At 41.2% G+C, this 17,893-nt stretch overlaps 1 protein-coding gene across 1 annotated transcript; it reads right to left on the bottom strand.

Moving 5' to 3' along the window:
* Window positions 1–1,685: 1,685 nt before the first annotated feature.
* LOC103812042 (adenylate kinase isoenzyme 5-like) lies at window positions 1,686–16,965 on the bottom strand (the record flags this gene model as incomplete). The annotated part of the gene is given in 5 exon segments (XM_009085048.1): window positions 1,686–1,796; window positions 11,606–11,696; window positions 11,698–11,783; window positions 15,673–15,789; window positions 16,802–16,965. Coding segments are annotated over 5 exon segments (569 nt in total), but the record flags the coding sequence as incomplete, so codon positions are not given.
* Between the last annotated feature and the right edge of the window lie 928 nt (window positions 16,966–17,893).

Here is a 17,893-nt window from a genome sequence, read left to right as displayed (position 1 = left end):
GCCTCAGGCTCCTGCAGCCAGACCTGCCTTCTGGGCCTGAGTCTCCTCCTTAGAGCTGCTGCACTGCAGGTGCTCCTGCTCATTGAATAGCACTGGGCTGGAGCTGGAGAAGCACTTCCTAGAGCATCAGAGGTAAAATGTAGGCTGTAGAAGGACCCAGGAAAAAAGGAACATCCAGGATATGAAGGATAAGAACATACTTAAAACAGACCCGTAAAAATAATTGAATTAGCATTTACAGGGCAAATGCTAAGGAGGAAAAGGAAACGGAAGGATCTGCCCTGAATGGAAGAAGGACATACTCTGTAAGCATGCTGATTTGAACTATATTTTCAAGTCATGTACTGTGCTTTAAAAAGGATTAAACCCACATATACTGTAACAGAAATCATTACTCCTCATTTTTGTACATGTTTTATTTGTATTATGTCTTCATTACAAGAAAGGTAACTTTAAAAATGCAAATCTGTCGCATAAAGTACAACTTTGACAGTACAAGCAATCATGCAACCCACTTCCACTGTGAATTCATCCAGTAGTTCCAGTAAGAGGATGCAATTACTTTACAGGAATGTCAAACAAGCTTTTACTTAGCTGTCAGCATACCAAAGAAACTCCACAATATTTTGGTTAACCTAATGGAAATACGGTATGACTTTTACAGACTTCTTTGCAGATATTATGGCCAAAGGGCTTACTGAAGATGCAAGCAACATGGATCAAATAATCCTGACACTTTCATTTCTTGTGGGTTTCCCACCCCACCACCCCTCCCCGAGTTTTGGCAGTGCCAGTACAAGACAAGAGGTGATGATCTGAATTTCGCATTTGAAATACTTCCAAAGTATGATTTAAAGACAACATCATATGTTCTGGCTCACAGTCAACTTTACATGTAGACTGGAATAGCTATAGTTCAACTGCTGTTGAGATGGATCATTACTGGGCTGCACATTTAACGACACAATACAACCATTCTCACCTCAGCTCACAACACTGGGAAGTCACTTACAAAATCCTACAATTCCCAGCAGAAGACAAGACTCTCAAAAATGGTATCTGCTCCACAATAATGGATTTGACAGACTTCCACAATATTCACCTGTATCTTCACCTTCAGTTAGTTTTTCTCCTTGTTGCAATAGTGTTCTGGGGATGTGTGAAAAGTTTAACATCTAGCTCGGCTAATTCCAGCTGTCTTGCAGCTGCATGTGACAGAGAACAGGTTTTAGTCACTAAAGCCCAAGAACAAGCTAAGTGACACCACAAAAATCAATACTGTTAATTAAAAGAAAATATTAACTAATGGGAAACTTGTATGCAGCAATATTAAGATCAGTGTGCTGAGCAGTGAGTGGTGTGGTTGGAGAGCTCACTGCTGGCCAGGCACTCTCTGGTTTCTGACCCAATGTATGCAGTCATGAACTACAAACCAGAGCTGCTGTTCACCTTGCTCTGTTAACCCTTGCAGAGCAAACACCCGAGAAACAAAATGCAGTTCTTAGAGCAGGGTTAGCATACACCACTTTCTATTGAGTGTACTGTCAGAACAGAGAATAGAGGTTTCATCTAGAATAACATACCACATGCACAAACTCCAGATACCTCTCAAGAAAGCGGTATTGCTTCGACCAGCATTGCAGTTAGATGTCAGGTGCACGTGAGGTGAGGCTGTGTACACACCATTACTGTGTTTCTGTGGAAAAAGAAAATGCTGCCTCTTCCTTTTTCAGAAAAGAGTCAACTGCCTTGCAGATTTCCAGAAAAACATCCTCCTGTGTTCCTTCTGCATCAACCTGTGAAGCAGGAAAAAAAACACATTAATTTTGATTAAATTACAAAGAATTATCTCAGAATCTAAACACTGGCACAAAAAAATGGTCCAAGATAAAATGAAACTTGTTCTGTTTCATGTTGCAAGAATTCTGATGTAGAGGAGCAGCTTCCATGAACCAAATTACTCACTTTGCTTCCACAGATTTATGTGAGAACATTCTGTAAACTTCATTGTCTGTAGCAAAGTACATTCATCAAGTGAAGGAGCTTAAGCTCTTAATTACTTACATTTTAAAGTAAAATTGCACCTTTGATACACAGAAGAGTTTCCAAAGATGTTTTGAAACTATTTTACCATTTGATACTCTCCAAAAGAAACCTGATAGAATAACTTAGATATCATATTGTTAGTCAGATGAATAGCACTGACTTGTTAATTTGTTTTTTGTCATCAGTCAGACTGACCTAAAGACTTTCAAATTAGTAGTATCATGGACTTGGTCAGATTGGAAGAGATCACAGTGGGCCCAACCTCTGCTTCAGCAGGGCATCCTGGAGCACATGGCACAGGATTGTGTCCAACAGTTCTCGGGTATCTCCGGTGAGGGAGAACCCACCACCTCTCTGGGCAATCTGTGCCCGTGTGTGACCTCCTGCATGATTTGTTAGTCCTCTGCTGGACCTGCTTCAAGAGCTCCATGTCTCTCTTGTACCATGAAGCCCAGAACTGGACACAGCACTCCAGATGTGGCCTCACTAGAGCTAAGCAGAGGGGCAGGATCACCTCCCTCGACTTGCTGGCAACTCTCTTCTTAATGCACCCCAGGCCACCCTTGGGCACAAGGACACACTGCTGGCTCACAGACAGCTTGTTGGACCCCCAGGTCCTTCTCCACAGACCTGCTGTCCCACAGCTCAGAGCCCAACCTGTACTGGGGTATGGAGTTATTCCTCCCCCAGTGCAGGACCCTGCATTTCCCCTTGTTGAATTTCAGACAGTTCTCTGCCCATCACTCCAGCCTGTCAAGGTCCTTCTGAAGGGCAGCACAGCTCTCTGTGGTATCAGCACAGTAACATAGCAAGTCTGTGTGTTTCTGTGCATTTCTATTTGCAAGCTTGGTGAACTGGTCCTGATTTTATGATGTCCTTTGGGTAATGCATCTTTTATAGCAGTGCTGCTTTTGTGGTAAGAGCTCTCACTTTCATTGAAGAAACTCTTTTCTTCAAAACCCCAAAGATTCTGTTTTCTGTTCAAGTCATTTTTCATGACTGGATTTTACAAAAACAAGACCAATTTACTTTCCTGTGCAGAAGAAAAGAGAGCTGCATTTTAGCAAAGAGGAATGATGTTTGCTGCCAGTAACACTTCCCGTGTGTTCCCTGGAAAACACAAGGTAGCCCAGAGCTGTTCTGAGTGATGAGTTTCATGTCCATCCCATGCAGTGAGTGTCACCCAGGTCACCACTTGATGAAGGAGAGTAACAGAAGCAGCTTTCACACTGGCTACATACACCATGCAGAAGAATCTGCTGATTATTCTGTTCCTAAAATGCCTGCTGAGACCTTCAGTCTCACCTCAAAAGCAAGTTACCTTTCTGCTTCTCCCTATCTAGTCTTCCGTGCATGCACGCCACAGAGTTTGCACAACATTAAATGGACAACTTTGCTAAAGGTTCTCTTTCTGAACTATGTGCTGTATTTTTATCTCCAAGGGGCTGACACGGATGCCAGACAATTGTAGTGTTTGGAGGGGCTATTCCTTACCATCATACTTCCTGCCACCTCTTTGTTCTGTAGAATAAAAGCAGTTTCAAACTCATAAAATGTATTTTTTAAATAGGCCAAGAAATTCTGCTCAGATATGGTGCTGGCTTGCAGCCAGCTCCTGTATCATCTGAGTGCACTCCATATACATTTAAGTCCCTCGGTGCTGAGTCCTGTGTGGGAGTCAGCAGCTGCTCCTTGCAGAGATCCAGCAAGGGACTGCATTCACACTCTGTGGTTTCAGTCTTGGTGGCATCTGCAGATGCTGCAGAGTTTGGTCCCTGTTGCACTGTCGGCAGTGCTGGCACATCTCACGAGTCTCCACCACGCGTAACAGTTCCAGCAGTGCATGACCAGCACAGCCTCTAAGGAGTATGACTGGCTGGGTCCAGTCCCCTTGGACTCACTGCAAAAACTCTTACAGTCTGAGCGAACTCCCCTCTGCCCTCCTGGCAGTTTCCAGCAGCACAGCTCTGCCTGGCTTGCTCTCTGTCCTGCTGGCATTTGCTGCTGCTGCTGCTTTATGTAATGCTGAAGCATAACATGTGCTGGAATAGCTCATGAAGCAGCAGGTGGTGCCTTAGAACGGTCAGTTTTCCAACAAGAGCTGCATGTCTGTCAGAAGCTTTCTATGCCATAGAGACAGAGGATTTAGAGAGGTACTTTACTAGTAGAAAAAAAGGGAATGGTGAACCATTCTGGTCCAAATGCCTTCCTTCTCCAGGTACAATCAAACCTATCTCAGCTGCTATTACACAGCTTGTTTTGCCTGTCTCACCTGCCAAGACACCTACTATGGTGTCTAGATCTAGGCAGTTGTAATGAAGAATTAGTTTTGTAAGCATGGAAATTGCCACCCTTCATGACAGGCTGAACACTGACCTCCTAACAGTCACAGTGAGATATGGCTGAGCATGACTACTGACAGCCCCAGTGCTTCCCATGTTGGCCTCCTAAATAACAAAGGTCCAATTCATAAAACTAACTTAACACCATGGCACAGAACTAACTTAATGTGACAATAATTCACATCTAGTACTCCAGTAATTCAATGACACTGCAGCTCCAGAGAGAAAACTGTGTATATATCTTTCTCAGAATATAAGAAACCTCATAAATTAGGACTGTTTTCAAGGTTATTGATGCCAGGCTTCTCATAAAAGCAAGATCCATATACAGCTTTCCATAGTGCTTCCAGATTTGAAATGCAGCTATGGCTTTGGGTAACTTCAAATACAGAGAAATTTAATGAGCTCATGAAAAATGACTGGAGTAACCATCTCCAAGGTACAGTGTTCCTCCTTTTGTCATTAAAATTAGCCAATTAAGTTTTCTGTCAATAAATCTCCATTTGTTGTAGGTTTGGAATTTAGAACCCTAAGCATACACTGCCACTGAGAAAAACCTGACTGTCTGTGGAGAGGATGGCTGAGGACAGACTGAGACTCTGGAATTCATGAAAAATGACTGGAGTAACCATCTCCAAGGTACAGTGTTCCTCCTTTTGTCATTAAAATTAGCCAATTAAGTTTTCTGTCAATAAATCTCCATTTGTTGTAGGTTTGGAATTTAGAACCCTAAGCATACACTGCCACTGAGAAAAACCTGACTGTCTGTGGAGAGGATGGCTGAGGACAGACTGAGACTCTGGAATAAACTCACTAGTTCTTCCTGCTGTGAAGGTCAGTCAAGTTCAGCTGTATTGTCACTAACATTTATGTCTTTGTTGTTAAAAAGAGTGTTAGAAAACCTCTCTGAGACTGTGCAGTACCTGGTTCTCAGAGGAAAGGATCAAGCTGTCTGGAAATCTAGTGAAAACATGCTGCCCTGAGACCTATTCGTATTAGGCATGAGTTTTCAGCTGTGTTTTATCTATAATCCCCTGCTCAGGTTTCTGATGTATCTTTCTATACTGGTCTTATCTAATGGGCCACAAACCACCAAGGGGATGACATAGAAACACTTGTTCCTTTGTTCCCCACCTACTTACCTACCAGGGTTAATGGGGCCCTGACAACCTTTCAAAACATGGAAATAGATCCTGTACCTGCTCTCAGTATTCCCATTGATTACCCCTTCCCAAAAGGGAGAAGTACACATTTGCCCCTCCCCAGACACACTTATAACAGGGTCAGCATGAGAAGGCTGACAAGTGGAAGGCTGTGAGGGGGTGGATGGTTCTGTGTTCCTTCATAATGGTTATGGAAAATGTGACTTCGGCTGATTTTACAAAGAAACAGTAGAACAACACTGTGGGAAAATTAATTTTAAAAAAACCACAGAAAATGCACTTTTGTTGAACTTTGTAGGCTAAGCTTTCATAGGATGTGATCTGAAATAGTGAAAGTTTTTGGACACCCTTAATCCACTGCTCTGGAGTGCTTAGCTAATGTGTTATACTTATGCCCTCTTACCTCAGATGACTTTGAATAGGGAACTTGTATTTAAGACACCTACCAGGTGTCTTACATTAGCTCGGTAGGATCAGTGTTGTCTTGCCTGACTACCAATGCACTGCTCTTCTCTGTTACTTATTACCCTCCCACGTACTGTCACTTGACAAAAGCTTTAAAGGATGAGTCAGATATTAAAAACAATCACTTTTTTCCCCTCCCTTTCTTCTCAGTTGACAGAGGGCCACATATTCATGTATTTGACATTTAGCCATGTCGAAACACAAGTAGGAGTCTACTAAATTTTCAGATGCAATTTTCTGTCCAGCTGCCTTGGAAATCACTGAGAAATTTGAAATTTGAAAACAACAGTAACTACCTGTTTACTACAGCTACCATAGTGCATTTCCTTTCAATACTCTGAAACATCTGATTCCCACAGACTCAGGTGCCTTGTAACCAGGGCTTGTGTGAGCAGTGCTTTCAGCCCCTGCATTTCCAGGGCAAGGTCTTCACTGAAAAGCAGCCACTTGCTGTCCTTAGCAGCAGGTGGATGTTCTCTGACTATGAAAAAAACTATGCAATATTAAACTAAATCATCCAAACATGATTTTTAAAAAAATTAATTGAAAAATTTCTAACTTATTATTCACAACTACTTTACTTTCCAGAAACAATTTAGGAACTTAATGCCTTAGCAAAAAAGTGAGCAGAGGACACTGTGATCCTTTGCCCTTCATCTTCAGTCAGTTCATCTTCCCTTGCAAACACATTCCTGTGAGCTACCTCACAGTTCCCCATCTCAGCAGGGTGGCTGGAAGGATCCCTGTTGTTTATTCCTGTCGAGGTCACAGTTGTTTCATCTGCACCCGCAGTCTCCACCCTTTGTGCATGCTTCATGCCTGCACTGCTGAGCAGAAACACTGACAGGTAATCTTGGCCAAAGGTAAATTTCAAACAGAGTCCTGATCTTTTGTCAGGCCACTGTTGTTGTTCAGAGATCACTGAACAGAAAAATGTTCCAGTTCCTAGTATTGTATTAGTTAGTTATGAATACACCTGTGCACAGTAACTCTAGGTTTAGAGAAGGTCATAACATTCTCAAGGATTAAAGTGGGGATGCTGTTACAACCGTGTACCTCTGTCTCTTCTGTGCAAGTAAAGCAAGGACAGAATTCCTAATGAATGCAGAGGAAGCTAGGTCAGACTTGAGCGTTTCTGTCTCCACTGTGTTTATGAGGCTCCATCCAACCATGCCTTAATGCCTGTTCCAATACCCAGAGTAAGAAAGTTCATTTGATGCTGCAGTCTCGAGCCCCTTGATGTGGCGTGACAGACCAGTTCCTCCTGTGCTGAGTGCTCATCCAACACCTAATTCCCACACCAGACCTTTTGCTGGCCTTATGCCCAGGATAGAATTTTGCATTTGCATGTTTAATCAGGCTATTTCAGGACTGAAAACCTTTCGACTGGGTAGGACAAGATAAATATGCACCACTGTTGTCATGTGCTGTTTCCAATCTGTGGAAAACTTTGTCCAGCCCTAAATACACTTAAAATGGAGAAATCAAATTATACCAATGAGCCAACCCTGTTTTCTTGTTAAACAAGTCTCTGATTTTCTTTTCTGTGGAAAAACAGGGGCTGGGTGCTACAGTCAAGCCCTACAAGACGTGATCGCTTACACAATTAAACACTCTTGCACCTAGAATTCAGTTGTGCTTAGTCACACACTGCAACAAGCTGGCTAGAAAAAGTTAATGCTGAATCTTCATGGAAGTTAGTGGGATTAAAACTAAAATACTCCTCTTAAAATCTCAATATCCACTCCTCTGAACGCTTAAGAAAGTGCATTGCTGCAATCTCAAGGGACATTCCACTGAAGAGCTGCTGTGTATGTGTCTCCTAATCCATCTCTGTTGAAAAACCAAACCTGGGAAGGAATAACTTTACAGAAGGGAGTAACCAAAGGTTCTTATAGACCCTTGTCTTTCTTTTGTAAACAGCTTCTCTTCAGATGCTTTGGCCATTGCTTATCCTGGGATCACAGACTGATCAGGATGTCCAAACAGCTCCTTCAGGAAAATATCACTTCCCTGAAGCTACTGCATCCCACCGTGTTTGCCTGAGAAAAAGAGTGCACAAACCTCCGCTCTGTAGTTACATGAAGGTCCATGGATTATAAAAAAAAAAAATTTCATGAATGTAAATGAGAATTTATTTTAAGGAGTCTTCAAATCAACACCTGTAAATTAACTTTGGTGGCTCTGCCTGAAATGGATTAGGAAACACACACACAGTTCTTCCAGTAAGCAGAATTATAGAGGCAGCAGCATCTCCACAACATGTGGAGTTATAATTAAAATGGGTAAGAAAAATATTAAACATCTTAGACTGCCTCTAGGCAAAGTCTCAGCCTTCTGTGTATGTATATGATATTAGAAATACCAAAAAGTAAGGACTATTTTAGCCTAGCCTGCACAAAAATAATTGCAGTCAGAAGTTATATTTGATATACTTGATCAGAAGTTATTATTGACCATTTTTCTGCTTTCCACCTGAATTTTCTTTCACCATTCAGAGAACATCACAGTGGCTGCTAATGTCAGTGCTTGGCCATCTGTAAAATCTTGTGCTATAAATAAGAAACTAACTCTGTGTCCTGGGAATTGCAAACTTCCCCTTGACTCTCTGCTTTCTTCAACACATGCAGCTTAAACATATCCACTGCTAAAACAGTTTTAAAACTGTGAACCTAAATGTCTGTCTTCTCTGTATTTCCCACATAGCTAACAGTTACACAGTTTGTATTATCTAGTTCTTCTTGTTTCAAAACAGCCATTGAGCAAGTCTTAACTATTTTTATTTGTCTTTATTCTTCAAACTGTTGAGCCATATGATGTGTAGGTTTGTAGGATATGCATTTACAGGATAATAATACAGGTTGGAAAGAACCTCAGTGGGTCACCTAGTCCAGCCTCTTGCTCAAAGCAGGACTGGGCACTGGAAGGACACCACTGTGCCAGGCACAGTTTGAGCTGACCAAGTCAGACTGTATGATTAAGCTCTGTGAGTTCACTTATCCAGGACTAGAAAATTGCCCTAAAGAAGAATTTCTTCCAGAAAAGAACTTATTTAGCTTCACATTATTTTGTGTATTTCCAAACCAGAATGTTTTAGTTTTGGGGGTTTATTTTGCTTATTTTTTTTATTCCAGCACTGTCTACTGCAGAACTGACCAGGAACATTTGGATCAGGGTAGTACTGATGTCAATTGCCTTGTGGAAAAAGTGCTTCGACCTACTTTTCCACTTTCACTGTAGGTGCAAAGTAAACTTTAAAATAGATTCCCACAGCTGTTCAACAACTCTTCATTAAAAAAAATCACTTCTCTCACCCATGAGCAATAAAATGTTAACACGTTTCTTGTACAAAAACTACATTTTCTTCTGCTCCTCCCTGCACAAGCAGCAGGGCTGCAGCCCTGTACCCGAGGCTGGCTGAGGGTGACCAGGCCAGCCTTGGGAGGATTGATTTTAAAGCCTACCACTGCTGAGTATTTTGTCAGTGTTCTCTGGATGCTGATAAATAACTGATCATGTACTTGTCTACATCATAAGGGTTGACATGGGGCATTTCCTCACTTCAATCAATAGTGGAACCACATATTTGATAGCAGATGTGTATTTTATCGGTTTAGCAAAGAGTGGATGAGACAGACATTGTAATAGAGTATCTGTGTTTGAGAAAAACAGAATGTGTTTTTCAACCTTAAAAGGACATTTTCCATTATAATGTTTATAAAGCTGATTTTAGAGAGCCTTCATACCCAATGGCTCCACCCAGAAGATGGATGGATGTTGAACACCTACATTCATCAGAAGAAAGTTCAGACAATGTACAGACCTTGTAAGGGAAACAGTGTAGGCACTGTTCAAGCAAAGCACAGGTACTTTATAACATCCGCACATACAATGTCAGTTACCCCACAAACTAATGATAACAGTACAAATTGCACATCCAGTTCTGAGCCACAGACTAGGCAAGTCCCTTAAGGAGCTAATGAGCTATCAAGTCTCAAGAAAAGACTCCACATTTTGCCATGGCATAGGAGATGGAGCAGGAACCTGCAGCAGAAGTATTAAGAAAGGGCAAGCAAAGTCCACGTCAAGTGAAATAAGGCAGACCAGGAATGCAAAATCTGTGTGAAAGTATTTAGTGTAGTTTCATTATCTTTGGGGCTGTTACTTTCCTGATGCTTCAAAAAGGGAGACACTGTGGTAGGCACAACTCACTGGAACAGGATCTTGAGACAGAGAGCTCTGTTTTCCTTTGCATTGTGCTGTGTTGCTGTATTGTGTATTGTACTGAATTCTTAATTCGACACATCCTCGCCATGTTGGCAAGACAGCTCCTCAAGGGAAAAACAAGTAAAACCAGGCAATTGTTCTTAAGCTTAAAGATGAAAACTAATGGGAACTTTTTTTCTTCCACTCTAGACTTTGCCTTATGTGCACTTACTGTGGGGTTAGCAAAGGACACAAATGAGGACTCTTCCTTTTGAGCATCGTTTTTCTCAGCACTACATCATTTACTCTGTTCTCACGTCAGGATATGGGTGCATAAATTAGCTGCATGTTTCTCTTTTGGGAACCTTGCAGAGGAGAAAAGTTTGGGGTATGTGATTTGCATGTTCTCTACGGCCTCTAGAAAAAAGATCCTATCATATTTCCAGAAACTATTACTGGATTCTTTCCCTTTTAGGACAAGACAGAGCAGTAGGACTAGATCTTTCTGTAGCTGAACATAAGGGACAGTTTGCTATGACAGAGCAGAGAAATAAAGGAAAAAAGTCCAAAACCAACCCATGTAAATGAGTTTACATGTTGCCAGAATATATATCAGTTAAGTGCACTGATGGAATTTTTCTTGCTTCGCTGTAAAGTATTGATTAAAGAATAAAAAGAATGCTTTAAGTGTCACATCCTGAGCAGGTGTAAACTGAGGTAGTTCTCTGAAATTAATATAACTATGTTATTTATTCCAGCCAAAAGATCTTGTATGCAAGTCTGGTTTATTTCAGGATATACACTGTCAATTTTGTGAATTTAACTAAAGGGCTTTAGATTAACATGATCTTTCATCCTAATTCTGAAAGCCCTTATAGAGAAACAAATCCTAATACTTAGAGAAAAACTTTCCATAATTAATAAGAGCTTCCATACAGATGAGGTAGTGATTCAGGATGTGTTCTCAGACTAAGGATAAATCTGTGATTTTACACTTTCACACTGTACTGTGGAACTCAGTAGAAGTTTGTAGAAGTTGCAAACAAACCAGGGAAGTGTAAAATGAGAACTATAGGAAGGTGCAGAAACAGTTCATAAATGGTGTCATGTCAGTGTTTTCTGAATATTGCTCATATAATGGAAGTAAAAAGCAATATTTAATTTAAAAGGTCAAGCAATTTACCTTGCATAACTGTGTCTTGCTTTCATAGTATTCAATCAGAGGTTTTGATGCTTGGCAATAGCTTTCAGGGAAGTGTAAAATGAGAACTATAGGAAGGTGCAGAAACAGTTCATAAATGGTGTCATGTCAGTGTTTTCTGAATATTGCTCATATAATGGAAGTAAAAAGCAATATTTAATTTAAAAGGTCAAGCAATTTACCTTGCATAACTGTGTCTTGCTTTCATAGTATTCAATCAGAGGTTTTGATGCTTGGCAATAGCTTTCGATTCCTTCTGGCATTCCCCGGGCACTGAGTGCTCTGATGTCTCATCAGCAGGCGACTGCTCATGGTTTCTGCAGAGCAGTCCAGGCAGAACACGAGTTTAGGTTCCCCAATCTAGAGACAAAGAAAAACAGTAAGTATTCAAACCACTGGCCTGGTGAAACTGATTTTCTTTGGATTATACCAAAAGAGTCATCCAGGAATTTATTAGCAAATAGTGTTTGTCTCTGCAGAAATTATGCTTTTTAACAAACACCTCTCATTGTAGCAGCACCTAGAGGTCCCAGTATTCAGGATCAAGGCTGTGCTTGACTGGGCTCTACACAGAGAGATAGAGAAGCATGATCTGACAAATTCTGGCTACTTGGACTGAGGATTGTCATAGACAGAAGCTTGATGCAAACAGTAAAGGACTTACGAAATACTTGACACAGTTATGTTTCCAGCCTTTGTTTAGTTCAATCTCTGCAAAGGGAGTGCTAAACTACAGGTTAGAATTTCAAGATGCAATAGAAGGAAATGTTCAAACTACAGTGTGCCCACTTGAAATGGAAATGAGCAACAACAGACAGGCTCAGGGGCACCACCAAAGATTCACAGGAATGTGAATTACTTCATGTTACACAGTATTTTATGTCCTTATTTGCACTGTACCTCTACATCACTACTACTCATGGCATAAAGGAGGGATATGATATATTTATGTGCATTTTCAAATTGGCAAGTCATTTCCAAATTCTATAGGAAGCCCACTGTTTCATGCAGTCTGGCTAGTGCCAAACTAGTTGTAAAGGAGAGTCTGTCCTTCCCTATAAAGAAAATAAATAGAGATTTATTTATTTTTATTCTTAGGCCTTGGCAAAGATAGTAAATAATTGTCTCTCTCTGCATTTGATCGTAGATATTGCAGTACTTTACGGGTAAAAAAGAACTGGCAAGAAAGAGCAAAATGTTCTTGGTAATATTTTAAGGAGAAAGCCAAAAGTTCTAAACACAATTCCTCATCATTCTTTCCCTGAAACACTGACAAATATGTGTGTCATTTAGCAGAAATCTTGCAATGCACTCTGTCATGCACCCTGCTCAGGCACAGCACACTCTGACACAAGGTTTTGCCTGAGCAACAACTTCTGGGCTGAGCCCAAAGGGACAAACTCCACTCTATCAGTGAAATAGAGGGATCAGTGAAAAACAATGTGATAATTTTTCCATGCAGTTATGTATTTAATCCTTCAATGACATTCTTTTTCTTATTCCTTCCCTTTCCAGTAGGGATTTGGAGAACACCTTTTAGGAAAAAGTGAGAAGTCTTGAAAAAAGACAACTGTTCTTCACACTAGTGACCATTAGAACATTGTATTTTTACCAGAGCTAGAGCAAAGAAACTCTAAATCACTGATATATGGAAAATACCATTGTTACATTTGTTGACAGCCCTGAAAGGAAAAAATATTCTAAAGGTAAATATTTCATGTCAAAACTTCTGCATTTGACTGTGGATGTCTGGATTGTGTTGACCTTTCGACTACCTTAATGACTTTCTACGACAGCTGAAGCCAAGGGATTATGTTGAACAGTTCCATGACAGGCTTTTATCTAGCCATTTTTTCCACACAGCTCAGAAAACATTAATGCTATTGACAGCAGCAGCACTGGGTTTGGGGATTAAAGAAGCCAACAAGGCAGTTTTAATAGTGCAAGAGACATAGGCAGAGAAGTTAAAAAAGATGTGAGCTTAATTGATGATTTGAACAAATATCCTTTTTGTATAATTGAACTAGGATTAGTTTTGTGTAACTGGACTAGGGTGGTGAGAAGTTATTTCCTCCCAGTCTCACGTGAGGAATTCCATTGTCTCTTCTAAATCACAGTACAGTAAGTAGGGAATGATTCCTTTCATCAGTTATAGTCATACCATCACCTTACAATGCGGATATGAAGGAGTGATAGGATCAGATAACAGTATCTTGCTGGATAGGCAGGGTCTGATTTGCTTTTGAGAAAATGCACATGATTTTCTTAAAAGTTTCAATATTGCTATTGAATTCAAAACATTGTAGAAATGTCATTCTTCCAAGTTAAAAATTACAAAAAGTAAAAGTAATGCCCTTACCAGATATTACAGCATTTTTTATTAGTTGGGTTTTTTAAATAATTATTATTTTCCTGACACAATTTAGCTTAAGTAATACATGCTGTGGGGACATCTGCAGGAAGCCAAACAAGTCTAATGTATTGGGTCTTTACTCTGTCTTACTATTTTCCACCTGGTGATGTGGAACTTATAATTTAATAATGTTTTCTACTTCTCACCTAGCAGAAATACCAAGGAGGGAACAGAGACATGTGCTCCTCTAGAATTATGGCTAGGTAGAAGTACAATTGTATCATAGAAAAGAACTGGGCAAAACTGGCTGGAGAATAAGCTGTTTCTACATAGCTCATTCTGTCTATTAGTCAAAGCTATCAAGCTCTGAAGTATAAGAACTATTCTCAATGTCATCTAAATAGAACAGCTCTTTGTTAACAATTATAATGCTTTTTACACATCATGTAGATATGTGGCATTATTCATCTCTACTTTGCTGCCATTAATTAATAAAGCCTGGTGTGCATCTCTTTTCATTCAATTATCATTTAGGAAGAACTTCACATCACCCTTTAGAAGGAACTGCAAAGCATTATCTCCATAATGACTCATTTGAAAAAACTTCACAGTCTCACTGAGTGGCTCACAGCCAGTCAAGCTCACCCTGTGAAAAGCAAGGTGGATACATGGAACAACAGGGATGATTTAGCACATTGACAATTATCACCTGAGGTCCTTGTACTTTACTCCAAATATCAAAGGCAGCTCAGGACTACAGGAGCTTTTGCTATTACAGGGTCCACGGGAACCGAAAGGGGCTCTGCTTTTGCATTGGATTCATCAAGACTTGTTTGCCTGGCAATGCCTGAGCCCAGGACACTCCAGTCTCTAAATCTCTCTTCATAACATACACCAGTGTCCACAGGACATGACACGTATGCCTGCCAGAAAAGCAGCACTGCTGAAATATTTCCTCCTTATACACAAAATGAAAGAAATCTCCAATGTCTTTTAGCATTTTAGTCAAGGAACTAATAGATCAACATTTCCATGAATGGCTTCCATAGCAAATCCCATTGCCCATTATTTTGTTCATCTTCTGATGCCTAAATCTTTCTAGGCTTTTGTGGTAATCAACTAAATAAAGCAGCCAATGGTTCAGGGAGAAAACAGGTGATTCATTAAAGTTTTATTACCTTTCAAACTTGTTTAGGACATTTGTGGAGAGTAATATGATGGAATATATACTTAACTATTTTCCCTAGTTCACCACTTTTCTCCTAAACCCTGGCAAATTGGTTCACAGGGCTTATAGAAAGTATTTTCTGCAGACTGAGAAATGTACGGCTGAGACTTCTCAGTAGGTCTTAGCACATACTGAGGAAATCGATAACTCTCTGAACTGCCACGCAGTCACTTGCAGAATGCTCTTTTTATGGCTATGCCACCTGTTACTCATCACAAAAATTAAATCTGTGTTTTGCTGTTTCAAAGAAGCAGCAAGCTTTAGCAGAGCCAGCTTACTGGTAAGAAATAGTAACCGTGAAGATACATACTTTCACAAACCTACATCGAATAGTGCCTGATGAGATTTTCATAAGAAGGATAGTGCCACCCACTAGAATCAGAAAACTGACTCCAAAATGGTGCTTTCCACTAAATGTGAATTGTTCCTGATTTACATTAAATTTGGGTAAAATCAACCATTACTTCTCCTCATAATACAGAGTCTGTGTAGGTGAGGGCAAAAGCTGGAGTGGGGTGTCAGAGTTTCAGTGATCAGCAGCACAGCACTGCTGGACTGGCTCCTTACACGTCCCCATTGCAACTAGCTGAAAATGGGGACCCAAGTTGCAACACAAGTACAGTTGTATCTTAATAGGAGTTATGATGGCTTTACAATCACATGGTCACCTTGCTCTCAAACTCTTCCGCGTCCTTCAGCTCCTGGGGATACCCATCGATCAGGAATCCTTTTGTGTCCCCTAGCTTGGAAACCATGGCTTCCTTCAGAAGCTCTAAAACAATACCCTGTAATGGAAAGAAAGGGAGTTACTTGGTCAATTAATTAGAAAGATTGAAACCTTTGTTTTGTTACACTGACTGCACCCTTGAGAACAACCTTGTTTTGCTAAAAGCAGGTCCTGTGAATGCAGGTGTTTTTCTTGTCCTGCAGGTAGCAGGGGCACCCTACTTTTTCTTCTCTCAGGACCAACTATGCTACACAGACTTGGTGCTGCAAAGCCATCCAAGAGTTCCCACAGTGCATTCTAGATAGCTGAGAATATTTCATAGCTTCAAAATGAATGTTAATAACTGTGAAACTCTGGAGTACTGCTGCAATATTTTCCAACTTGATTGCATTTTGCTATGTCACTGATATAATTATATTACATCGAAAGTGACCCCATCTGACCAAACACACTGAAGAGCAAAGCAATCAAAATCAAGCCTGAGCACAGCTTTTAGCTTTCCCCGAGCAGCACTTCCTAGTATCTTTCATTAACAAACACACACTATGATCTAGCTGCACTTGCTGAAGACCTACCAAGATTTGGGTCTGAGGATCTGCCATGTAAAAGTCAAGTCCAGCTGACAACAACACCCTATACCTTCCTAGTCTCCATTAAGCTGCAATCCAGCTACTCTGGGGTGTCAGCCAGCTCTGCAGGGAACTGCCACCAGTACTGTAATTTAGAATAGCTGCCAGGAGGACCAGCTCTGAATCTGAAATGTAAAGCTATAAAAAGGACATAAAGTTTCTGTTTCCTGTGCGTATACTTACATTTTGCACTGCGTCTGTCTCACTGTATTTCATGTCAAATTTATTGTCTGTGTGAGTCTGAAATGTAAAGTTATACTGGCATTGAAAGAGGAAACCAGTGCCACACATTTGGCAATGAGGAAACTTTCCCTCAGGTTAGAGACACATTTTACTGAAATGGGAATCATCAGCTGCAGTATTTTATTTCCACCCTTCTAGACAACTACCTATCACTCCCTTTGTTTAACCATTAGGACCCCAAATAAAACTGTTGCTTACGTCAGGCACAGGTTCGCCGCATTCCATGATGTCTTTGATCAATTTACTTCTCTCTGATAATGAAGATAACTCGTTTTGGAGAAGGTCACCAGTGGACAGGTGAGTAAATCCGTATTTCTTGGCTAACTGTTCAGACTGGCTACTTTTGCCAGAGCCAGGCCCACCTTAGTGAGGGAAAAATTACCAAGAATTAGGAAAGAATAAGTATCTGCCTTTTCTCAAACTATAGCAGCCAAGAAAATGGGTGGAAATTGATGAGACTGACTTTTTGCACAGACACACTCTTAGAGTAGAACGCGTCATATACTTCCCTTCTGATACACTACACTGCTGACACAATAATACATATTGAAGTTGAAGGAGTCACAGCAGCATGAAATCTCTTGCAGAAGAGAACCTGTTCCGAATACATCATTAGGATGTTAAGGCAAAACATGGAACAGCCAGCCTGTGGGGAAGGGTATTTGACTTGGTACATGTTCGGCTTGACAGCTGCAACAAATAGTAGCAAAATAATATTCATTGTACCACTGTGAGGGAAATATTTTGCCCTCACTTATGGGATGAAAGGGTATGGGCAAAGAGATAGTGAGACCTGCAAAGAGACAGTGAAACCTGCCTGTGTTAGGTGGGTGCACACAGACGTACAGTGACCGAGCCCCTTTGCGTTGTGGGAGACAAAAGAGCAAAGTTTCACTGTGGTTGCATCCTTTCCATCCTTCTGAGCTGGAAAGCTCTCAGCTGCTGGTGTGTCTGCGAAGACCTAGCACAGGTGCCAGAGGTGTTAACAGCAGCCGAAGGCTCATCCCGTGGCTCATCCCGTGGCTCCCCACAGCCACGCGCCGGGAGATGAGCTGAGCAGCAAAGGGCACAGGGACATCTCCTCAGCTCCACAGCTGTACTCGGCTGGAAAGCTGCTCTGCCCCTGCCCAGAGCCAAACAACCCGCGGGGTGAAGGGCAGTCTCGCCGTGCAGGTGAAGCTGCTCCAGTGATTTTTCCACGGGCTGGAGGGATGGCACCTGCACCTGGTGCCCGTGCTGCCCACAGCCCCGCGGGGACACAGCAGGCAGGAGGGCACAAGGAGGCTGCCG

Source organism: Acanthisitta chloris, unplaced genomic scaffold (assembly GCF_000695815.1).
Source record: "Acanthisitta chloris isolate BGI_N310 unplaced genomic scaffold, ASM69581v1 scaffold33631, whole genome shotgun sequence".
In the NCBI taxonomy this organism is placed as follows: domain Eukaryota; kingdom Metazoa; phylum Chordata; class Aves; order Passeriformes; family Acanthisittidae; genus Acanthisitta; species Acanthisitta chloris.
The sequence above is the reverse complement of the archived record's forward strand: the minus strand, read 5'-3'. Positions and strand labels throughout refer to the sequence as shown.